This window comes from Drosophila takahashii, chromosome 4, assembly GCF_030179915.1.
Source record: "Drosophila takahashii strain IR98-3 E-12201 chromosome 4, DtakHiC1v2, whole genome shotgun sequence".
Lineage (NCBI taxonomy): Eukaryota > Metazoa > Arthropoda > Insecta > Diptera > Drosophilidae > Drosophila > Drosophila takahashii.
In genome coordinates, this window is record NC_091682.1 from 1736005 (window position 1) to 1761431 (window position 25427).

The following is a 25427-nucleotide window of genomic DNA, read 5'->3' on the forward strand; positions in this document are numbered from 1 at the left end:
GAAGAAACAGCACTCATAACAATGCATATTTTACTTTCATTCCTTCTTCGTTTAGGTCTGGTTTCAAAATTCTCGGGCCAAAGACAAAAAATCCCGTAATCAGCGACACTATGCACACATATCTGACGATAACAGCTATGATGGCTCTAGTGGCAAGGAAGTGGTCAGCGACCTAAAAGCTAATGGCGGATCCGTGGAACAGGATCACGAATCGAATCTACAGGACTGCCAGCTGTGCCAAGTCACCCAAGTCAACATCCAAAAGCACGCTTTTAGCGTAGAGCATATCTGCAAGATGAAGAAGCTACTCGAACAAACCACCGAGCTTTATGCCCAGAGCAATGGCAGCGGCAGTGACGACAACGATTCCGACAGGGAAAAGAGGTTTTACAACTTATCAAAGGCCTTTCTGTTCCAACACGTTGTTACAAGTGCGACAAACAACTCTAATCTTACACCGGGTTCTGGACAAGATTCAGACACTCTTCCTGAAGGCAACTGCATGCTTAACTATGATACAACTATTGGTGATTCGAAGAGTCATACTCAGCATAATTTGCCTGCCGATGTCGTATCTGAAGATGTGCGAAAGATCACTGGTAATCAGGAACTTATGCAGCAGCTATTTAACCGAAACCATATCACCGGTAAGAGTTTCGGGAGGTTAAAAATTATTTTTTGATGTAATCTGTTGATCAGATTTAATTTGACCAGTACAGCTTGATTTTTATTTCTTGTATAAATTAGATTTGTCAATTTATTTTTAATCAAACAAGTTTTATTGTGTTTATTTTCTGTCCCGATCCGAATTGATGTTATCCAGAATATTCATATAATTTTGAGGGCAGGTACATCCTATCTAAAAAATATAGGAAACTTATTATTAGGAATATAATTTTAACGCCTCGCAAATTTAAAATAAAAATATAGTTAATAAATACATATATCTATTTTTGATATATATATAAATATAAATACAAAAATTGAACTCACAATATTATATACATCTGTATGTATAATCATGTATACCTGGGTGTTTAAACTACATAAATAGAATCAGAAAAGACAACACACCTCGTATGAGGAATTTTTTAAATTATGTGCAGAAGAATGTGACATCCCAAGTAAGTTTTTAAGGACACTTTAAGTGTCAGCAAAGCAGTACATGGTACTTTCCCTTTATGTTCTTAGTCTTTCGTCGTAAAATTTTGACTCACTATTCTGATGTTTATGAAAAGCGACCACAAATAAATATATATATGTTTTGGTAGGAATCGATGCAAATTGAGTATTTGGTGCTACAATTACCGATATTGACACCTGATTAGTGCTTAAATATCACTATATATATTAAATGTATAAACCTATTAATGCAAGAACCCAATAACATTAATATACTGGAACATGTACAAAAATAAATATTTTACTTTATTCAAATCCATTTATTACCTAGTTGCGTTTTTATTGTTACTTAGTTTTATTTTCTTATTTGGTTTAAAAAGTTAATAATAAACATTTTTCAGTTGGAATAGAGTAACGCAATCGTATATGATAATTATTCAATCGGTAACAACTAAATCAGTAACTCTTGTTTTATTAGTTATAGGTGGAAAGTAAATGGAGTTGGTATGGCCTTTGAACTGTGGATAGTGGTTAAACGTAGGTAAGTTCTTCTACCCAAATTTATTTTCATACGCTAAACATATTCTACCTTACAGACTACGAATCGGAAACGATCGCAAAATAAGATGAGAAAGATACGTACGCGAGAAAAATACAAACATAAACAAACATACTACGAAAACTAAAAAGTTCCTATTTTACAAAAATTTATAAAAACATTGACATTCCATGAACCAAATGAATATACAGAAATATGTATTGAAATTCTTGCAAACACCTATTTCAACATTAGTAAGAGTTTCCTAATTATACGGAAGTGTTCCTAACTATTCAAAATATAAATTAGCGATAATCTTAAAGTATACAAAATTGAGGCAATCCTAACCAATTTGAAATGGAGAGCTTAGCCTTGATAAGTCGAAAAAACAAGGCAGCTCCAAAAATATCTAATAACATAGATACATATATAATGAATTAGATTTAATGAAACGTAAACTGAGTTCCTAGCATTTGATTGCTTTATGCCTTTGTTTTCTATATTAGAATATAATCGATGATATTAAGATCTGCTTCGGCATGCCGATCTTCTAAAATCATTTCAAAAGCTGAAGACATACATGGTTCCTATTAAATTTTCGGAAACTGTACATGATAAAACAAGCCGCTTTTTATTCATTTTATTATGTCATAATTATGCTGAGAGTAAATGTGCCAATGTTTTATTTTGCAATGCATGCTTATAGCATAAAAAAACATTGCATCTCTAAAACTATATTGTACTCAATTTCTATACTTATAGCAAATGCATCCTATTTGAAAAGGGAAGATAAAGTACATAGTTTAAATGAAAACATGAGTTTTTACTGTTTCTTTGAACCAATAAGATGAATTCCTTGTTAAATATTTGTTACGGCGTATTAAATTATTTACTCACACTACAAAATTAATTTAAGTTACTTTTCCTATATATTTTTATTTTAAAATTATGTTTGAGACAAAAAACAATAAATGTAAACTTCTAGGGGAGAGACGGGAGTTACTATTTCACAATTAAACCCATTTTTTTATTAAAGCTTCCAAGACAAATCTTAGACTTTAATGCAAATCTCAGCCTATTATTGTACCGTTATTTATATTTATAATTTTTCATATTCCCTGGCAATCTAAATAAAAACATTTTGAAAGGACACAGTTCCCCATAAAAAGTTACTTGAAAAAAATAGCATTAGACTGATTCCTTTTTTAAAAACAGTTTTAAATTACACAAATTTAGATTTATTCAATTTCATTCCGCATCACGTACATTCATACCTACTCGTATATGAATAAGTGTATTGTTAACTGCAAATAAATATATAGATATGTTGAGAGACATAAGAAAAATGTAAGAAGAAGTTCCTATAGAATTTAATAAAAAGATATACAAATATATGTACTTGTAAGTTCGTGAATAACTATATATGACAAAATTTTCTGTTTATCTAATTTTAAATTTATGACAGGCAATTAAAAAAAAATAATCTACACATGTCCATATTAACGTTCGAATATTGAAAATATGTGAAGTGTTTAAAATCCCATAATCATTTTAAAAAATAATTATTTTCATACCTATGTACTTAAGCATTCATAATTGCCAACAACCACAGATTTACAAGTATGAACATAAAAGCAGACTTACACTCTAATATATATATATATGATAACGAAACTAGGCCCTCGCAATTATAAATAGGTATTCGTTTGAAAAACTAATCCAAATTAATACATATACATACATATATGATCAACACATGTGACACACAGAATAATATGAGATTTCAAAGAAGAGATCAGAACTTTCATTGCTCAATTGATAACCATCATACATACATACGTGTGTATGTATAAATATATAACATATCACCATATACATAACTAGACAAAACCTTCAAAAGTTTCGTCTCTTCGCTTTTGCCAATATTAATTTTTTACAAGACCTTACGTACATTGTTATGAATTGATTTATCGGATGTGAAACGAAAGTTTCTTCGGGACAAGATAGGGTGCAATTCTTACCTACATCAGAAAAATTCCACCCGATATCCACCCAAAGAGTTTGCTGAATCACACCCTACGTTTTTTTCTTCTTAAATTTTTCGGTTTTATCTGAGCTTTGTCAATTTACATATATTTTGTGTGTCAGTGGAATTACTGAACACATTTATGCCAATCATATACTTATGTATGTACAATTTTGCTAATAGTTAATCGATTCAAACAATATTCACGATATAAAAATACTTGATTCGTACATTGAGTATAAGTAAACCTAAACGTAAAAGTAATTTTAATGTCAACCTATGTATTAATCAGAGTTACAACAAATATTGTGTAAAACTTGCAAAAAAGGAAGTATAAATACATATTTATAAAGTTCCTATATATTTAATAATTGGCAAAAGATGTGCATATATTATAAAATTATAACTTAATAAAGATATGAACAAGAAACAATTTTGTTTTCTTTATGACTTTAACATTAAATTCCGATAGGTAAGAAGAATGGGTCACAAAATTGAAAAGAACTATGTATTCACTTTTCGTTAAATTTCTTTCTTCCCTTTCTCTAAATGTGTACAGCGATATTTCGCGATCGAGATTGCAAGGGTGGGAACTCACCGGGAAAGTGAGAAGGTGATTCATGAGTGTTAGAAATCCTGTTCCTTTTAGCAGACAATGCTGTAGGGGAAATGCAAATTCCTTTGGAAAACCATCTACAAACCTAACTTTTCGTGAAAAAATGTGTGGTGTGAATGAAACCTCGTGAAAATACCATATTTTCCACTTGCTTTTTCCCAGAAAAGAAGAGAGGAAGATTAAAACAGAGAGAACGCTATAGTCGAGTGCCTCGACTATTAGATACCCGTTACTCAGATAAAGAACTTAATAGAAATATGCCTTCTTATATGTTTTTCGCCGCTCGATTTTCACCCAGTGATCTCTTTCTAGAAGAGGCTTTCTAAAACTTTCAATTCTGCCTAGCACATCTTCCGTCTCTCTCTAGCGCAGGTGAATGCACTTGTGAAAAACGTATACGAGCAAAAAGAGACAAAATGCGCGCCGCATTAACATAATGTGAATTAAAGTGACCACAGAAAAAAAGGCAGATTTTTTCCAATGCCATTTCCTAGATGGCGCTAGTGTATATTGTATTGCTCCATCTACCGCCAGATATTGGTACTATTGGTCATGAAAGGCGGAAACGTAGGCGCTGGCCAGGTTTAAGCGTTTATTGGATTTGTGGGCGTTAGAGTGGGCGTGGCAATTTTTTACTTGGCCAATCGATAGGTATTGACGAAGCGAATACATATCAGTTACTATTTTCATAATAGCTTCAAAACTGTGGGCGTTAGAGGGGGCTTGTGGTCGCCAGAGGGGGCGTGGCACCTTTTTGAAACAAACTTGCCCTGCGTAGGAGCTCCTAGAATATTCATGCAAAATGCCAATCTTCTAGCTTTTATAGTTCCCGAGATCTCAGCGTTCATACGGACAGACAGACAGACAGACAGACAGACAGACAGACAGACAGACAGACAGACAGACAGACAGACAGACAGACAGACAGACAGACAGACAGACGGACAGACGGACATGGCTAGATCGACTCGGCTAGTGATCCTGATCAAGAATATATATACTTTATGGGGTCGGTAACGCTTCCTTCGTATACACGAATCTAGTATACCCTTTTACTCTACGAGTAACGGGTATAAATATTGCACCCTGTAGCGTGTAACGAGTAACTTGGGTGCGGTGAGTCCTACGATCCGTTCGTGCGGGTGCATGCTATGGGTCCGGCTCTCGCTCGTCGGCTTTGGGGGTGGTGGTCTTGCTTAAACGGACCGGCACACTAGCTACACATTATTATTTTTAAGACAAGATTTGAGCATGCTTACGACAGAAGAAAGGCGAGATTTCAAAACCGGAAGAGAATGATAGACAGATTCAGGAAAAGATAGTAAGGAATAGTAAAGTTCGAAAAAAAAAAGTAAGTAAACGCGATGCCACAGATGTTGTAGTGGTCGCGGGATGCCCACCCAACCTATGATCACCATCCTCGAGCATGGCTCTGGTGACCCCTTTTCCCCTACGACCGCAGAATCATCGGCAGAGTTAAAATATTGAACTACTCAAGGTTCATGTTTAAATTCGTGTTCATTTAATTAAGATCTAAATTCCACACACATTTTCATTTATAAAGTTTGTATTCATTACAAGGTCTTCCAACAATAATCGGAATATAATATGGCTGCTCTTATAAAAATTTTAAATAGAGGTAATTCAAGATTTAATTGTAAATGACGCAAGGGTATAGTAAATAAAAATGTATATAATAAAAAAAATAGAGGATTAGAAATATAAAATAAAGATAATTTTAAATTATAAACTCGAAATTCGATAATTAGGGACTTTCAAATATTCAATTAAATCTTCGTTATAATTTCAGCATGTTTCTTTTCATTCCAGCCAAAATCTATTTAATTAACTTGTTATTCATAAGATGTCGCGATCGGCAATGGGCTCTTGTTTAATTCACTTTATTTTCCATAGGGCTTATTTATTTTTTTATTATTAATCAAGGGGTATTTGTTCAAGTGTGAGATATTTTGAATATATATTTGGCAAAGATAAATGTAAGATTAAAACTCACTGATTTTTGTAGGCATTCCAGCGGCGAAAGATCGATCTCCCGGGCAGGTGGCTGTAACAGGCAAACTTGGTCGCCATGGGGTTAAATAATAATATTCAATTAAATCTCTTAACACTCGCGACCCTTTTGAGGTTATTTAGATTGAAATTCTGAGGCCCGAAACCGATAACGTCACCTAACTGGAATCTTGAACCGCTTTACAAAATTTCTTTACATATTTTTAATTAGATTTATATATTACTCTACTTTATTCTACAAAAAAACGAACGTCGCCTTCCAGGTTTAGTTATGGGAAGGCATAGCTTTCCAAGCGCGAGGTCTCCGTGGCAAAATTGAAGGTATACCGAATTTTCTTTACCGTTTCGGCTTATTGGAATTAGGTAATGGAACCCAGTGGACTGTGGATCGTGGAATTCAGATTCCAACCGGTGAATGGGAAATTTAAAGCATTAGGCGCGCGATTACCACTTATTGGTTTGTGTAGGTAAGATTCTTTTCGGGAATTAGCTGGCTGACATCTACTTTATTTCCCGGAAAAACATGGTCGTTGGGCTTTAGGTTAGATAAGCGATCACTTAAAAAAAATAAGGTTTAGACTGCCATGCCACGTGATGCCTTCGCTGTAGGTTATGTGGGTCGAATCTCCTTTTTTAAGCGCCTTGGATCTTGCTTATTTAAACGCCAATATTAATGTGGGGCACAATCTAGAACAAATTAAAGCCTTATAAGCACAAGCTCATGGTTTTCCCACCGAAATAATATTTATCTACCTGCTGATCATGCCCCCGCCGTACGGTAAGGGTGATTTGGAATTTTCCAAACGTCGTTTCCAGCGAGGTATTCCAATTTATAAGCCCCAGAGGGCACTTCTCTGCGGCGGCAGTAAAATGGATCTTAGACGAGGCTTTTACGCCAATCGTGACCCGGAGGAAAGATATCTAGAGAATATTTTGGGGTTAAATTGGAAAATTTCTGCCTTTTGTGAGTTTTCACTTACATCAGAATTCTTCTGTAACCCGCAAAACACAAATTATGTCTTCTCTGCTGCTTGGGATTGGGATTGACTTTAGCCCGTTTCGCGTTATGTTCACTATGATTTCAAAAATTTCAAATAGCGAATTGAAAACGCGGACGGATTGTACGTCTGGCTATCACGGTGGTCGAAAAGAGAAGAACGCTACCGGATTTTGGATAGGTGCGGTTAGGGTATGGGCGGAAGTTCGTGGCAGATGCATATGACAGGTGCCAGAATCGAGCTTTCCACTGCATCTCTGAAACAGCTGTTTCGAAATCTGGAATGGTTGGTAACTACCTAAGATAAACCCCGCTTTAACTATTTTGCAGTCAGCTTTTAGGCGAAAATTCTAAACCAAGTCGCTTCAGGCGCCGTTACAAAACCCCCCCGCTACAATCAGACTAGGGTATTTAGTTCTAGATACCCTAGACTGATAACGCCTGGAGTGACTTTATTGTCGAATATCCTTGGCGTGATAATTGCCTAGTAATCGACCTTGTAAGTCTTCAAGCTCATAGTAAGAGTTACCTATTTTCCTCCTAATACGGGCTTTTACAAATGACGGTCCAAACTTGGCGTTGTAGCCCGTTTGGAAGCAACTCTGCTTGAAATTTCGGCGAAATACCTCTTGTCCCTGTACAAACGATACTTCCCTTGAGCGTAAGTTATACCTTTTTTCGTTCACATCGTGAGCTTTTTGCATTTGCTTTCCAGCTTCCTCACGAATTATTTCGAACGAATCTTGTCGATTAAACATGAGAGATCGGTCATCTAGCATATTCAACCTCCTCAACAATGCGTAAGTCGAACCAGCAGTAACCATATGTTGGCCAAACGCCATATAGTATGGTGTGGTCCCTATACTTGAATGGATTGAAGATCTTAAAGCACAACATATCTTGTTAAGGTACTCGTCCCAGTCCTTTTGATCTGGTCTTAAGTATGCTCTAATCCCTGAAATGACTGAACGATTCACGCGTTCAGAAGCGTTGGCTTGCGGTGAATGAACAGCAGTTAGAATGTGTGAGACTTCGTACTGCTTCATCAGCTTCTGAAACGCTTCGGAGCGAAACTGGGATCCGTTGTCTGACACAATGGTTTCGGGGACTCCGAATGTCATGAATAGCTCCCCCTCAAGATACTTTATTACAACGCTTGCGTTTATCTTCTTTACCGGTTTGAGGAATACAAACTTCGAAAAATGATCGAGGACTATGAAAATCCCGATATTTCCACTTCTTGAACGTGGGTAAGGTCCGAGAAAGTCGATGAAAATTCGCTGAAAAAGCCGTACGGTTTCTGGCGCTTTTCCTAACGGTGGTCTGAGAACATGATTTGGTGGTTTAGTCGATTTACATGTCTCACAGGCATTAATGTATGCTTTCACGTCAGGCACGAGGCGAGGCCAAAAATAATACCTCCTAACGCGCTCAACAGTCTTGTGTATCCCGCCATGGGAAGCCAACGGACTGTTGTGAGCCTGAAAAAGAACTTCGGGGACCAGCTCTGATGGTATCCAAAGTTTCCATGCATATTCATCGTGTACTTGTTCTCCTGTCAAATGTTCTGCCTTTCTATACAAGTACCCGTCCTCTGTTTTAAGATCAGGAAAATTAGCTTTCTTCTCCTCAACTTTGGCTATCAGATCCTTGTAAGCAGGAGATTTAAAGTGGTTGGAAGTTAAATCAACTAGCAAACCTTCCTGCAAATCAACTGCCGCAACTTCGTCCTCGTTAACGCGGGACAAGGAATCGGGAACCACGTTCATCGTTCCTTTGCGATGCTCAATTTTAAATCGATATCTTTGCAAAGCTAACGCCCATCGAGCTAAACGAGAACTGAGATCATGGTTGGACATAAGCCATTTAAGCGAGGCGTGGTCGGTAATGATCGTGAAATCATGTCCTTCCACGTAAGCTCTAAAATTCTTCAAGGCTACTATCGCTGCCAAACACTCCTGTTCGGTCACGGTATAGTTTCTTTGAGCTCGATTCAGCTTTTTCGAGATAAAGGCTATAGGGCGTTCATCTCCTTCGGAGGAAACCTGTACCAACACAGCACCGACACCAGACTTGCTAGCATCGCAATGGATGGCAAATGGCTTAGAAAAGTCCGGGCTACATAACACCGGAGCCTCGCTGAGACGACTCTTCAAGAGTTCAAATGCTTTTAGAGCATCTGGTGTAAGACTGAACCTTCGTTTGGTTGTCATTAAATCGGTTAAAGGAGAAGCGAGAGAGGCAAAATTCGGAACGAATTTGCGGTACCAACCACATAAACCCATAAAACTCCTTAAACCTCGCAGGGTCTTCGGGACAGGAAACTCGGTGATTGCTTTAACCTTTTCAGGATCTGTTCGAATTCCGCCATCGCCAATGATATGCCCCAGATAACGTACACGTCGCATGCAGAAATGACTTTTGCCAATATTGATTGTCAATCCTGCACGCTTGATGTGAACGGCAATCTCCCTAAGTACGTCAAGATGGTTCTCAAAGTTTGACGATACTACCAGGAGGTCATCTAAGTATACGAACACCTCGTTCCTGAGATGCGCTGGGACGACTTTGTCCATCAAGCGAGACATTGTGCTGGTGGCATTGCAAAGCCCAAAAGGCATTACTTTAAATTGGTAGAGTGGCCTACCAGGGACTGTAAATGCAGTCTTGTCTCGGGATTGAACTTCCAACGGCACTTGCCAATAGGCATCTTTCAAATCAAGGCTAGTAATATACTCGGCTTTTGGCAACCGACTTAAGATGCCGCTGATTTGAGGAAGCGGATAGGCGTCCTTTTCGGTAAAACTATTGACTTTCCGGCAATCTAGGCAAATCCTGACTTTGCCAGGTTTTGTGACCATGACTATGGGAGAGGACCAGGCGCTTTCCGACTCTTCAATAACCCCTAATTGCAACATTCTGTCTATTTCAGCGTACATACTCTTCTCAACAGCAGGTGAGACAGGGAAATGGCGCTGTTTAATTGGCTTGGCGTCAATTGAATGTGTGATCAAACTAGTCTTGCCAAGGCCTTCCTGAGTAAATGAAGGAAAACAATTGATAACATTGGCTAATTGTAACTTTTCTGCCTCAGACAAGTCGTGTTGATCTACCTCGACCTCGCTGCTGACTTTGCTAGATTCTTTAGATTCTAGCTCGGATATATTCAGATTTCTGGGAAGAAGACCATACAGCCTCCAAAAGTCTATACCCAAGTATAGATCTTGTTTTAGTGATGGCACAATATAAATGTTTAGAGACTTTTGAATGTTTCCATATTCTATGTCAACCTTCATCTTGCCTACTATCCGTTGTGGGCTTCCATCTGCCGTGGTAGCACTAACGTTTAACGACTTGTAAGCATCATCCTTCTTCATGAGTTCGCTAGCTAAATCACCTCCAAAACAACTTATGGATGCCCCGGAGTCAAGTAAACCATACACAGTGCGATCTAATAAACGAATCGGCAAAAACGGTCTAGGATCTCGTGTTCCGATAGGAACTGAACAGATATATTTCAATCCCAGCCGACAGGTTCTAATGTTTTGCCAAAACGATTTGATTCTTTTAGAACTCCGAGATTTGAATCTTTCCAAGGGAGGGTCGTGACAAAATTTTGGATTTGAAATATCAGGTAAATTTTTAACTTTACAATGCAGCAAAGAACTGACATTGCTTTTTGGAACGTCAGGGATAATTTGTGGTGCAAGGAATGGTGCATCCACGTCTAATCGGTCATTGTTGACTGATTGCGATAGGTATTCGAAGTTTTCGGTTTGTACGGCAACTTCGAAGCGCCGGACTTGGAGTTTTTTGCACACTTCACGCAATTTGACTTGTAGGTGTTATCTGCTCCACAGCCGTAGCAAAAAAGTCGTTTATCGGCTAAACAATCCTGGTAAATGTGTCCATCTTTTCGGCAATTCCAGCATTTTAAAGAAAACGCGTCTACTTCCAGATCATTTTCCGACTCAGAATCTTTATGAGAATCAGATTCTGGAATCAGTTCTGAGATATCGCGTCTAAACGGGTTACCTTTACTATACCCGTGCGCGCGTTTGACGTCGTCGAGGAAAGCTTCGCGTCGACGACAGGTTTCTCTTAACTCTGAGACTGTTGAAATGTCGACATTCAGTAGTTCATGTCGTATCTCAGGCCTTAGGTTATTTTTGAGAACTCGGACAAGTTTTCGCGAGCTCCAGGGTAGTTCTAGTTGATCGACTAAAATATTTACGCTATCGTAAAAGCTATCAAAAGTTTCGCTAGGCTTCTGCTTTCTGTTTCGGATCAACTCTTCGATGTCAATGTCATCCCTTTTCTGGCGAAATTGCATGCGCAAAGCAGAGCATAGCAAATCCCAGCGGACTTCGGTTACCGACTTATGGTAACGCCAATAAAATTCGTTTGCTTTGCCCTCAAAGAGAACGCTAGCGTTCCGGCAAAGTACCGAGAAATTTCCATCTAACGTTTGATGCGTTAGCGCCTCAACTCTATAAATGAAGTTGTCTATTGAAACACCTGACCCCGAATATTTAATTTTCCATCCGTTTAAAATATGGACGACCTTGTCGGGTCTAGTTAGGAGATCGGACATGTTACTTCGGTGAGAGCCTGGGGAACCTATGTTAGGCATGAGCCGATGCCTGTTTTGGATTTGTTCGACACCAGAAACTGGCTCGCTATCAACCCCGTCTACCGGTGGAGGAGTTGCGGGTCTCTCTTCGCCGCCAACAGCATAATTTGGCGGAGTAGTGATCAATCTCCGTACACTTTCTTCTACTGTATTTTGGATTAAATCGGTAATCTTCTCGGAAAGAAGCGAGAATAGTCTTCGCTCCATGGAGACCATAGTGACTGTGTTTATTGCTGTTGCTTGATCAGTAACACTATTGTTGCTGCTCTGAGCGCTTCCAGATGGACCTGGGGTATTGTCGGCTACTTCTTGTTGGCGACCTTTAGACTGAGACCGAGTTTGTAACCCCTTTTCGACCACTGGCCTGCAGGAAACTTTGCATACTGGGCACAAGTCACTTTTCTTAAAAAGCGCGTCAATGCACTTCTTATGAAACTCGTGATGGCACGTGGTTTCAAAAAGTTCAGAAGCTGTTTTAATTTCAGCTTTGCATATCGGACAGACTGGCTTGGTGGCTTCCTGTGAGCCTTTGCTTGGTGATCGATCTAACCCCATGTTTACGATAATTTCCAAAGTTAGATAAAAGGTAGCAATACAAAAAAAATAAATCTTTTAGAAAATGTCTTTATAAAATTACTTCAACAAGTAATAATCTACCGTGCGATTTTTTATTCTTTAATAACTTCAATTAAACTCTGCACTTGATGTCTGCGTATCGTAGGAAGAATAATATTTACTTCTTTAACGTTCTCGAGAAGGATGAATAGTTTATAGATGTAGATTCAAGGAGGGAGTTGATTAGGTTTCTAACAGTATGAAGCGGACTAGATATTTTAATTCTTCGAAAATGGATTCTCTAATATTCCTTCTTCATATTGTGGAAATCTAATCTCTCTAAGGCGAAATGTAAATAATCTCTCCCGTTAATCATTCGTGGATAGGGCACTGGAATTCTATGCCTCTATATTCCGTAACGCCTGTGTTAACGAAAACTTTTATTTACCGAAGAGTGGTTAAGACAGTGAAGTGGTAAACCAGTCCGAGCCAGAAGATCAACCGAAGTTGTATACGTTCTGTATTTTCATCGGACTAAGTTTTAAACAACATCACAGCCTAATGAAGGAAACTACTATCCCTGATTTCTAATTGAGGCCAGAAAGAAGACTGGTGCTTCTACCTCTGTTATCAGTCAATTATAAATCAAAGAAGGAAGTTGTGATTAGAAATGAAAGTTAAGTGTTGAAATATTTGTAAGAAATAAAGAAAAGAATTTGAATTTATCTATCGGTGAGTCTTAATGAGTGAATACTGTACTCACAAAGGCCACACACGTCTGGGCGCCACTTTTCTTATTAATAATAATGATTAATATCTGTAGCGTGTAACGAGTAACTTGGGTGCGGTGAGTCCTACGATCCGTTCGTGCGGGTGCATGCTATGGGTCCGGCTCTCGCTCGTCGGCTTTGGGGGTGGTGGTCTTGCTTAAACGGACCGGCACACTAGCTACACATTATTATTTTTAAGACAAGATTTGAGCATGCTTACGACAGAAGAAAGGCGAGATTTCAAAACCGGAAGAGAATGATAGACAGATTCAGGAAAAGATAGTAAGGAATAGTAAAGTTCGAAAAAAAAAAGTAAGTAAACGCGATGCCACAGATGTTGTAGTGGTCGCGGGATGCCCACCCAACCTATGATCACCATCCTCGAGCATGGCTCTGGTGACCCCTTTTCCCCTACGACCGCAGAATCATCGGCAGAGTTAAAATATTGAACTACTCAAGGTTCATGTTTAAATTCGTGTTCATTTAATTAAGATCTAAATTCCACACACATTTTCATTTATAAAGTTTGTATTCATTACAAGGTCTTCCAACAATAATCGGAATATAATATGGCTGCTCTTATAAAAATTTTAAATAGAGGTAATTCAAGATTTAATTGTAAATGACGCAAGGGTATAGTAAATAAAAATGTATATAATAAAAAAAATAGAGGATTAGAAATATAAAATAAAGATAATTTTAAATTATAAACTCGAAATTCGATAATTAGGGACTTTCAAATATTCAATTAAATCTTCGTTATAATTTCAGCATGTTTCTTTTCATTCCAGCCAAAATCTATTTAATTAACTTGTTATTCATAAGATGTCGCGATCGGCAATGGGCTCTTGTTTAATTCACTTTATTTTCCATAGGGCTTATTTATTTTTTTATTATTAATCAAGGGGTATTTGTTCAAGTGTGAGATATTTTGAATATATATTTGGCAAAGATAAATGTAAGATTAAAACTCACTGATTTTTGTAGGCATTCCAGCGGCGAAAGATCGATCTCCCGGGCAGGTGGCTGTAACAGGCAAACTTGGTCGCCATGGGGTTAAATAATAATATTCAATTAAATCTCTTAACACTCGCGACCCTTTTGAGGTTATTTAGATTGAAATTCTGAGGCCCGAAACCGATAACGTCACCTAACTGGAATCTTGAACCGCTTTACAAAATTTCTTTACATATTTTTAATTAGATTTATATATTACTCTACTTTATTCTACAAAAAAACGAACGTCGCCTTCCAGGTTTAGTTATGGGAAGGCATAGCTTTCCAAGCGCGAGGTCTCCGTGGCAAAATTGAAGGTATACCGAATTTTCTTTACCGTTTCGGCTTATTGGAATTAGGTAATGGAACCCAGTGGACTGTGGATCGTGGAATTCAGATTCCAACCGGTGAATGGGAAATTTAAAGCATTAGGCGCGCGATTACCACTTATTGGTTTGTGTAGGTAAGATTCTTTTCGGGAATTAGCTGGCTGACATCTACTTTATTTCCCGGAAAAACATGGTCGTTGGGCTTTAGGTTAGATAAGCGATCACTTAAAAAAAATAAGGTTTAGACTGCCATGCCACGTGATGCCTTCGCTGTAGGTTATGTGGGTCGAATCTCCTTTTTTAAGCGCCTTGGATCTTGCTTATTTAAACGCCAATATTAATGTGGGGCACAATCTAGAACAAATTAAAGCCTTATAAGCACAAGCTCATGGTTTTCCCACCGAAATAATATTTATCTACCTGCTGATCATGCCCCCGCCGTACGGTAAGGGTGATTTGGAATTTTCCAAACGTCGTTTCCAGCGAGGTATTCCAATTTATAAGCCCCAGAGGGCACTTCTCTGCGGCGGCAGTAAAATGGATCTTAGACGAGGCTTTTACGCCAATCGTGACCCGGAGGAAAGATATCTAGAGAATATTTTGGGGTTAAATTGGAAAATTTCTGCCTTTTGTGAGTTTTCACTTACATCAGAATTCTTCTGTAACCCGCAAAACACAAATTATGTCTTCTCTGCTGCTTGGGATTGGGATTGACTTTAGCCCGTTTCGCGTTATGTTCACTATGATTTCAAAAATTTCAAATAGCGAATTGAAAACGCGGACGGATTGTACGTCTGGCTATCACGGTGGTCGAAAAGAGAAGAACGCTACCGGATTTTGGATAGGTGCGGTTAGGGTATGGGCGGAAGTTCGTGGCAGATGCATATGACAGGTGCCAGAATCGAGCTTTCCACTGCATCTCTGAAACAGCTGTTTCGAAATCTGGAATGGTTGGTAACTACCTAAGATAAACCCCGCTTTAACTATTTTGCAGTCAGCTTTTAGGCGAAAATTCTAAACCAAGTCGCTTCAGGCGCCGTTACAACCCATCAGACAATTGGATACTAGACTCTTTCCAGACCTACATAGGCGCATAGACTGCCACAATGTCCAATTTTTTTGACTGGTTTTTATTATTTATTACGATTTTTACCATGGGTGAAAGGCAATTTAGTTTCACAAAACACACACACATAATACATGTTTGTTTTTTAAGGCCTAATATTTATTTATTTATTTATTATAATAAGCGGAAAAGCGTTCGCAAACAAGTTGCAGTGAGTGGGCCCCAAAATGTAAGCTGTCCTGCGTACGAAATCATCAATGTTTGCAGCGAAGTCTCAGAATATATTCTGCACTTCACTTAAAGTTCTAAAGTTGCTATAAATTACCAAAACAGCACAAAGGGCTTAGCTGAACAAGCCTGAGAAAACTGCTCCAGGCGATATTGATAAGAATGGATAAGAATTCCAATTTTCAAATATTTTGATCCGCTGGTTTACGAGTAATCTGCCGCAACTTAAGAACATATCACTTGATGTATCTTTTCTTCGGTGGTTCTTGAGAAAATTTTTTTGATGCCAATTATTTTTGTGTCTGAATGTCAGCCAATCTTTGGATTTTTACCATTCTTATAACACCAGTTTACAAGAAAAAATCGATTAAATATACCATGAATGAAACCTTCGTTTTCCGGTAAGGTACGTCTTCCTGATTATATTACAGTTTGTGTGTCCTAAAGCCATCTAATCATAATTTTTCGAGTTGTACAACAGTGTTAAACAAACAAAAAACTGAAGAATTTATTTCTGCAAGGGCAGGAATAGAGTCAATAAAAAATATTTCGCTTGTAAATAGTTAGTTTTAAGACCAGAGTTATTATCAAAAAGTAAAGTTTTTCATATTAGGGGTGAAAAGTGGTCCGAATTATAAAAACGTTTGGCATGTATTTGTTTGTAATTGATTTAATAGGGACCCAGTACCAGTCCAGTCCCCACAGCTTCGAATTACTTATCCTCCCTGGACAGAGATTACTCGTTACTCGTAGGGTATATAAAGGGTATATTGTATTCGTGCAAAAGTATGTAACAGCTAGAAGGAAGCGTTTCCGACCTATAAAGTATATATATTCTTGATCAGGGTCACTAGCCGAGTCGATCTAGCCAAGTCCGTTTGTCCGTCTGTCTGTCCGTATGAACGCTGACATCTCGGAAACTACAAAAGCTAGAAGGTTAAGATTTTCCACACAAATACTTGGGCCTCCTACGCAGCGCAAGTTTGTTTCAGCCGAGCGCCACGCCCCCTCTAACGCCCAAAATCGCCCACTAACGATTTTAAAATGTGTCCTGCGCTCATATCTTTAAAAATTTCCGAGAAGCATAAATGCACTTTTGTTGTGTATATTTATACCTATCGAAATGTAGAAGACATTTTTAAAATCGGACCATTCATTAAGAAGTTATACGCAATCAAAATATCTATATATATCTATCTCCCTCGCACTCCCTTTAGCTGAGCTACGATTATAGTCGGGACACCAACCCGAGTACAGCGTTCACACTCCCTTTAGCTGAGTGACGAGTATTAGATAGTCGGGACACCAAGCCGACTATAGCGTTCTCTCTTGTTTATTTTTCGATCCTATTGTATTTTTTGTATTATTCTACAATAAGATTAGGAGAACATAATTTTACGACAGTTTTGCCGAGCTGAAATCCCCTTTCGTTTATGCTGAGTTCAAGTCAGCTATTATTGGATGGTGGGTGTGCACTGTGGGACCGCGAGTTTCACATTTGTCAAAAATCCCAACCATTTCACACTGGTGGACTCTATAGGAAGAGGCTATAAGTAACAGATAAAAGGGAGCGTTTCCGAAGCTGTGTCCGCCTGTCTGTCCGTGGCTATGAACGCTAAGATCTCAAAAGCTAGAAAGCTGGGATTAACAAGCAGATTCTTGTAGGTGCCACGCCTCCTCTAAATTTGAACTGAAATGTATTCGTTTCGTCAATACCTATAAATTGACTGACTCTTGAAGATTCCATGAGTATAGAAACAAGTATAAGAAATAGTGCTTTAGCTAAGAAGAAAACTGTCCGTTCAATTTAAAGATACAAGTTTACAAGTATGTTTCTGTTATATACAATTTTATTTTAAGTGTAATTAACCAACTAAATGGTTATAAAACGCGTATTCAGAAAATATAAAAAAATAACTGGAAATATAGCATACATGTGGTGAATAACAATTTTAAACCGCTGACAATACTACTCAGCCTCCTTCTGTTGGATGGATTTGCCAAGGATGCAGCTAGTTGGTTGGTGTGATCCAGAAGACGGTCATTCGAGCAGCTTGAGAGCATGTTAATTTGGTCTCTCACTAATGGGATGTGTAGGTCACTGGCTAGGACCTCGTACCACGGTGCTTTCGCTACCGTGTGCAGAGCCTTATTTTGCATTCTTTAAACCCGCATAATGTTGGAATCCGAAGCAGCCCTATATTTGAATGCAGTACGTTAGCGAAGGGTCCCCGACTGACCTGTACAGCAAAACCTTGTTGCTGAGGCTAAGTATAAATTACATATCTAAAAAAATCGATGTTTTTAGTTCCGTTATGTCTCCTGCGCTGGATAAAATAAGATATGAATAATTTAATACCCAAAGGCCTGCACCTTTGAGCCATCATTTATTTTTAAGTGGTTAGTAGATTTTTGTTTATAGTAAAAATAGACTTGCGAGGTAACAATCGTTTTCGCTAGGTCCATCCTTCGAGCCGGATATTTCCGACCAGCGTTCAGCAGCAGTTACGGTGGCTTGACCCGCTCCAGATAAGTGCTTGCCAATTCCTATTATTTGCCGGTTATACAGCAAGTTGTCCGAACCCCATTTCGTTCAACTTGTTGTATGATTTCTTGTCTAAATCCAAAAGAGATTTAATCCGACGTAACGGCATTTAATATATATATTCCAATATATCGCAATTCCCTTGTGCCCAACTTCCGTACACTCCCAAAAATTCCGTGGCTATCCACAAGTTTGCAAATCCGTAGTGACAATTTATTTAAATTACAAATAAATATATATTCAAAAAAACTCGAAGTGTATGTAAAAATATAATCCAGCCACAGTAAAATTTTACGCTGTTTAAAATTGTTCCGCAAAAATTTCACTCTGCATTTTTTACTGTGTTCCAGCTGCGTGTATATATTTATACATAAATATTCTAATACAGTCCACTTATACTACTCTGCGTGTCTAAATCAATTCCAAGACCCTAATATATATTCCTGGTCTATAAACTACATTTTCCGAGTGTCTGTTAAAAATATATAATCCAGCCACAGTAAATATTTCAGATTCAAAGTGATTCGCCGAAATTGGCAGCTTTGTGTTTTTACTGTGTTCCTGCTGCGTGCATATATTTTTACATATGTAAATATTTCAAAATACAGTCCACTCCGACTACTATTCAAATACAGTCCACTTCAACTACGATTTCGAATACAGCCCACATCAACATCGTTTCTCTAAGTCAATTCCAAAATCCTAATACCACAAATATAAAACAGCGAAAACTTGCAATTATATCGTGCAGTTATAAACAAACACACAGACATACATACATACTAACTTGAAGTCTCCACAACTCCCGCAATCGGTGCCCTCGCTCTATCCAGCTGTTCGCTGTGTTCATACATACATACGTTCCTCCACATTTTTCGAAACGCACCGTGGTCTTAGGGTATCCAAAAAATAACGAATATTATTCTTTAGAAATATATTAGAGAAAAATACCACATTAATTTCAAAATAATTTTTACTAAAACTAGTACAGAAATATTTGATCCGATTCCATCCGTACAGTGTGACCGTACCTTTGTCAAAATATTAATTATTTATTTAATTAATATATTTTTTATCTTATTCCGAAAAATTCAAAATCATTAAAAAATCCACAACAAATTCGATTGTGGCCGTATATCCTTACGACTTCCGATTGGTTCCTAAAATTCCAATTCGCTTTTAAAAAATTATTAATTTTTTCTTCTTTATTTTTTGAATCATAAATTTCAATTTAAAATATATCCGTAATGGCAACCGCAGCTTTAAGCCGATTTATTGCCACAGCTGACCGTTTGAGCCATTTCCAGGCCAGCGTCAACAGTCCAGATGGTTCGATTCCATCCGTATCCGCCTGCAAAGTCCGTCGCGACCAAGTCCAAGCTTTATGGCGTAAAGTGGAGGACGCTTACGACGTATGTTTAAAGTGTATTGTGGCGGCAGGCGAAAGTGCCTCAGACTTAAAAGCCGACCTCAAATTAAAATACTTTCAAACGTACGATATATACGAAAAGGTGGCCGCTCACATCCTCGAACAAATCGAACAGGGCTCCTCCCAATCATCTCAACCTCCAGCATCTTCTCCCCAAAATCTAATTTCGTTTGGCTGTCAGCTTCCTCCGATCGATACGGAGATTTTCTCAGGCGATTATCTTCGCTGGCCGACTTTCCGGGACCTTTTCACGGCGATCTATATAGACAATCCGAGTCTGACGCCTGTTGAAAAGCTGTACCATTTAAATGCCAAAACTAGTGGCGAAGCTCATTCTATAGTTTCCAAGTCCCCACTCACCAATGATGGCTTCCGTTCAGCTTGGACAAGTCTAACTGAGCGTTTCGAAAACAAGCGATTTCAGGTGAACAGCCACCTAAAAACATTGTTCAATGTGCAATCCATGGCACAAGAGTCTGGGGCAGCCTTAAAGGAACTTCAACACACGATTCAAGGATGTTTAACTGCCTTAGAACTATCCGGCATTCAAATTGAGAATTGGGACCCTATTCTAGTCTACATTTGCTCCACAAAGCTACCAAAGCTCACGCTCTCATTATGGGAGCAATCCATTCAAAATAAAGCCGAAATTCCCACTTGGCTAGAGCTAGATTCTTTTTTGACTGAGCGCCACCGAACACTAGAGACCGTCGATAGTATCCAGTCTGCTAGTTCACTCCAAGTTCCGTCCAAAGTCCCAGCTCGATTAGCAGAACTTCCAAATATAAAGTCCTTCACCACGAGAGAACTTCCAATACCCAAAGGCTGCGATCTGTGTTTAAAAGAAAAACACCCCGTGCGTATATGTCCACGCTTTCTCCAAATGCGGGTAAATGATCGTTCATGATCGTGTTTTGCAAGCAGCCATAAATTGCAGGATTGCATTAGCGCTCACAGTTGCTTTACTTGCCAAAGTCGGCATCATACGCTGTTGCATCCAAGCAACAATTCTACAATTACTTTGATTCCATCCAAACCTCCAGGGCCAGTGTCAGCCTCAATCCCACACAGAATTTCGTCTTTCTCAGCGCGTGTTTCCAACGTTCATGGGATTAACCGAATGTCCGATCCCGACCCGATTACAAGGGTCTATCCTACAGATAATTCTTCCGATTATTGGGTTTCAAATCCCGCCTTGGATGACAGACGTTCCCGAGGTATTAAATCCTACCAATGCCGAGTCTGCCAAAAGATCCATCCGCTACGGAAATGCCACCGTTTTCTACGGCTTAGCGCCCAGAAAAGGATCCAGGAAGTACATATGCATAAATACTGCTCGAATTGCTTGGCCCACGATCATTCCCAGGACTCGTGCCGCAGTGGGAATTGCTGCCAGAAGTGTGGAAAGGACCACCACACTCTTCTACACTTGGACGATCGCTCCCGCTATCCTGCAGATACTTCTCCTGATGTTTTGCTACGGTGGTCCTCGCAAGGGGGGGGAGAATGTTCACGCCAAAAGGGCGTTTAATTTCGGGAGGCAGTGTCGAGCGGCAGTTTTCTCCAGATGTCCACATCTCGCTCGCTCGCACTGCCCTTCGCTCTCCCTCTCCAACTCTCCCGCAACTCTACGCTCCGCTCTGGAGCCGCTAAGTTAGGCTCCATGTAATCAGTTCCAATTTACAAGTGTAATAATAAACAGCCGCACGTCGCGCAATACCCCGAAAAGTTTTTCCCGTGTTTTTCAATACCCAATCTCTACGCGGATCGCACCCGCCGTTTTCCCTGGGACTTCAGCAGTTCTACGATCAAGCCGCCGCCCCAACATCATCAAGTTTTAACATTGCCAAGTATAACGAATATATCCCCTCGCAGAAAAAGAATACGCTTTAAACTGTAAACTGTAAATAATTTTTGAGGAAAAATGGACAAAAATATGGTCAGAAAATAATAAAATCTGGCCAATTATAAAATACAAACCAATTAAAATAGTTTTATGGCTTGGAAAGAGATTGTATTTTCTAAAATAAATTAAGCAAAGTATAAACAAAATATAAAAAATACATGGGTATGTCTTAAAATCGCTAAATACTTCAGATAAAACACATTTGATTAATGTTAAAATACTCTTACATATGTATACATTGGACACCAAGTCTAATAACAGCCTTTTTTATTTACTAATAGATTAATCTATTATCAATTGATAAAACAAAAAAAAACGATCCCGACGTAAGCTGTATAAATGTTTATTTTCAATCTGGTTTTGCTAATGCTGTCCATGTCTGTCGATTAGATTCTTCGGTTTTCGTACTCCAGATCCACTTGTTTTCGGCATAAAATTCCAATAATGTTTAAATTTAATAACCGTTGCCAAAACGTTTTAAAATTTAATTAAACGAATTCTTCTGAGTAACATCGAAAAAAACATCGATTACACCAGTTTACAAAATAAAATCGTCAAAATGTTTTTCGAAGGCGACCTAGGTTTTCTGGTAAAGTCTAGCTCCCTGAATAAAAAAGGCATGTTTTTATATAAAGTCCAATTTTTTCAAGTGTAAAGAACGATATTTTGTCGTTTTTAGTGCATATTTTATATTTTGTTTTGACTTATGAGTTCTCATTTTTCTGGTAATAGAACACCCTTCAACTAGGCATATTTATTATAAACTTATGATCAAATCATTAATTTTCCGATAGATGGCGCCACTGTCAAAAGCAAGCAGTGTCTTTGCTGTTGTGTTGGGTTGCTCATGAGTGAGTGAAGAAAAAAGAGTTGCTCACTTAACTGAGTGAGTGAACATGTTCCGTCCTACTTGTTTTTCTTTGATCACTTTCTCATTTTTGTCCTTTTGCATATCCCATCTATCTCACACTCATTCAGCTGAGTAACGGGTATTTGGTCGTCTAGGTACTCGAATGTAGCGTTCTCTCTAGTTATACCCGTCACTCGTAAAGTAAAAGTGCAAAAGTGTGTCATAGGTAGGAGGAAGCGTTTCCAACCCTATAAATTACACTGGTCGACAAAAAAAAAGCTCAAGAATAAAAGCTACCAATCCTGAAAGGATTTTAGCTGTAGATTACTACCACATACTTGGAAACTTTCCATCACGTCAATGTTTTGAGAGTTCCGTGGCACTTTTTGCGACTAAGGGCCGGTTTCTCGAGTCCCTGTCAAAGTCCCTGATAGCTATCTGTTCGAAAAACTTAAATACCAGATAGACTGTTCGTAAAAGCAAATCCGCTTTCTCGACTACTTTAATTTATCTGAACGAGAAACAATTACAGAGTGCTGTTAACGCACTGTAAAGTGCAAAAAATGGCATGCTTCGATTATTTCATCAGCTGTTTGGGTATAATTCAAAGGAAAAGTCAGCTGTGATTTCGTTTCTTCTTCTTAGTTGGCTTTGGGAAATCAGCTGTCATGCTATCGAGCCGAAAACGCTTAACAGGGACTCCGAGTCCCTGTCAAAGTTAGCTCTCACATTTATGCTCGAGAAAGCCGAAATGACTTAGCAGGGACTTTATCTGTTCGAGAAATGTTAGCCGGCACTCGAGAAACCGGCCCTTAATAGTAAGAAAACCCTTCGTAGCCCAGAGCCACAATTTAGCGGAAAAGGTACTTTGAACCTTTAACTTCAAGATTGTCCAAGCACAAAGTTGGGCGACCTCTACTTCTTTAGCTACAATGGATTTTACTGAAGTACTTTTTGTCACTTTTTTTCATCTATAGTAGCCTGATATTTTTAATGTATTGTATGTGTACGGGTCTCAGTTCAACAAGGAAAATATCAGGCTACTATAGATGAAAAAAAGTGACAAAAAGTACTTCTGTAAAATCCATTGTAGCTAAAGAAATAGAGGTCGCCCAACTTTGTGATTGGACACTCTTGAAGTTAAAGGTTCAAGGTACCACTTCCGCTAAATTGTGGCTCTGAGCTACGAAAGGTTTTCTTACTATTAAGCCGCAAAAAGTGCCTAAAAATCGAAAATTTGGAACTTTGACCACGGATTTCTAAAAACTTCGACGTGATGGAAAGTTTCCAAGAATGAGGTAGTAATCTACAGCTAAAATTCTTTTAGGTTTTGTAGCGTTTATTCTTGGGCCAAGAAAAAGTCTTGATTTTGTCGACCTGTGTTATATACATTGTCGATCAGGATCATTAGCCGAGTCGATCTAGCCATGTCCGTCGTCCGTCTGTCTGTCCGTATGAACGCTGAGATCTAAAAAATTATTAAAGTTGGGATAAGCCATGCAGATTCTTGGGGTTTATACGCAGCGCAAGTTTGTTTCATTAGAGGGCCTCGCCCCCTCTAACCCCTTAAACGATTTTAAATAGTGTCTGACTTTCAAAAAGTCGTCCAAAACAATAAACTGCATATAAAAAACAAGAAAGTAAGCTACCTTCGGCCAGCCGAAGCTTATATACCCTTAAAGTAATGCTCACTCGGCGCCATTCCAGGGATTCCAGATTCAGCGTTTCTATTTCAATTTTGTTTTTAAGTAGTCAAGAATCAAAACGCCTACTTCCTACAAAGTTACAATGAATTTTCTTATATTTGTTTGAATATTCCTATGGAAGCCTTAAGATATAGTGGTCCGATCCGGCTCGCTCCAACATATGTACTACCTGCAATGGAAAGAAGTCTTTCGGGAAAGTTTCATCGCGATAGCTTTAAAACTTAGAGACTAGTTCGCATAGAAACGGACAGACGGACAGACAGACAGACGGACATGGCTAGATCGACTCGGCTATTGATGCTGATCAAGAATATATATACTTTATGTGGTCGGAAACGTCTCCTTCACTGCGTTGCAAACATCTGACTGAAAATATAATACCCTCTACAAGGGTATAAGGGGCTGTCCATATATTACGTAATCACAATTTCGGCGATTTTTGTATAGTTGTATAAATTATAGCCGAATTCAGCGCGTAGCACGTAGCACAAGAGCAATCATGTAAGGAAAACGTTTCTCTAGTATTTAATGTTTTTTGTGGTTGGCCAGGCATGCCCTTTAAGATGCTACTAAGATGCTCAGATTTGGCATTATCTTTAAACACAAAGAAAGCTAAGTCTGAGGAACATCTTCTTAGACCATTTGTTACATCCATTTCCAAACTACGAACACCAAAAAATATTAAAATAATGTAATCTTTGTTAATCAATTATTAATAAATAAAATTAAGCTACACGAAATAGTAATATATTAGTAATGCAATACAAATTAGAAACTGTGTATTGATTTTGGTTGTCCGCGGTATAACTATTGTATTAAATTGTTGTCTACACGAAATATACACAATTCGTCACAGTCTTCAGTATTACTTACATACGTACGTATAATATTTATGCCACATTAATAGCATATATAAGCATTATATAACGCTTTTGAAGTCTAATGTTAGGTTTCTTTAGAGCTTGTGTGTTTGATAATTGCAGTGTTATTTTATCGGGTAAAAATCGGTAATCAGGTTAGTTAAAAATTATCCACAAGAAAAAAAATGTTTTGTATGATTTAAAAAGTGAGCGGGTAATTTACA

At 38.3% G+C, this 25427-nt stretch overlaps 2 protein-coding genes and 1 long non-coding RNA gene across 6 annotated transcripts in view; 1 reads left to right on the forward strand and 2 right to left on the reverse strand.

The window, feature by feature from the left end:
* zfh2 (Zn finger homeodomain 2) overlaps positions 1–3398 on the forward strand; it is an 84764-nt gene extending 81366 nt beyond the window's left edge. For 2 of the 4 annotated variants that reach the window (XM_070218051.1, XM_044395416.2), the window contains one exon: positions 56–1441. In XM_070218051.1, coding sequence (XP_070074152.1) covers positions 56–682 — 627 coding nt within the window. In that variant the 3' untranslated portion in view covers positions 683–1441. Of the gene's footprint in view, positions 1–55; positions 1442–1600; positions 1664–1718 lie in introns of those variants that run through there. The other 2 variants (XM_044395418.2, XR_006412531.2) reach the window with 2 other exon arrangements.
* The window catches only part of Tdg (Thymine DNA glycosylase), a 52115-nt gene continuing 27426 nt past the window's right edge, over positions 739–25427 (reverse strand). The window contains exon 6 of the mRNA XM_070218052.1: positions 739–859. Coding sequence (XP_070074153.1) covers positions 788–859 — 72 coding nt within the window. The 3' untranslated portion in view covers positions 739–787. The remainder of the gene's footprint in view (positions 860–25427) is intronic.
* Positions 13601–15372, reverse strand: LOC108066335 (uncharacterized). The gene is made up of 3 exons (XR_006412356.2): positions 15261–15372; positions 15034–15201; positions 13601–14967 (listed from the first exon to the last, which is right to left on the reverse strand). It is a non-coding gene; the product is annotated as an uncharacterized lncRNA (long non-coding RNA).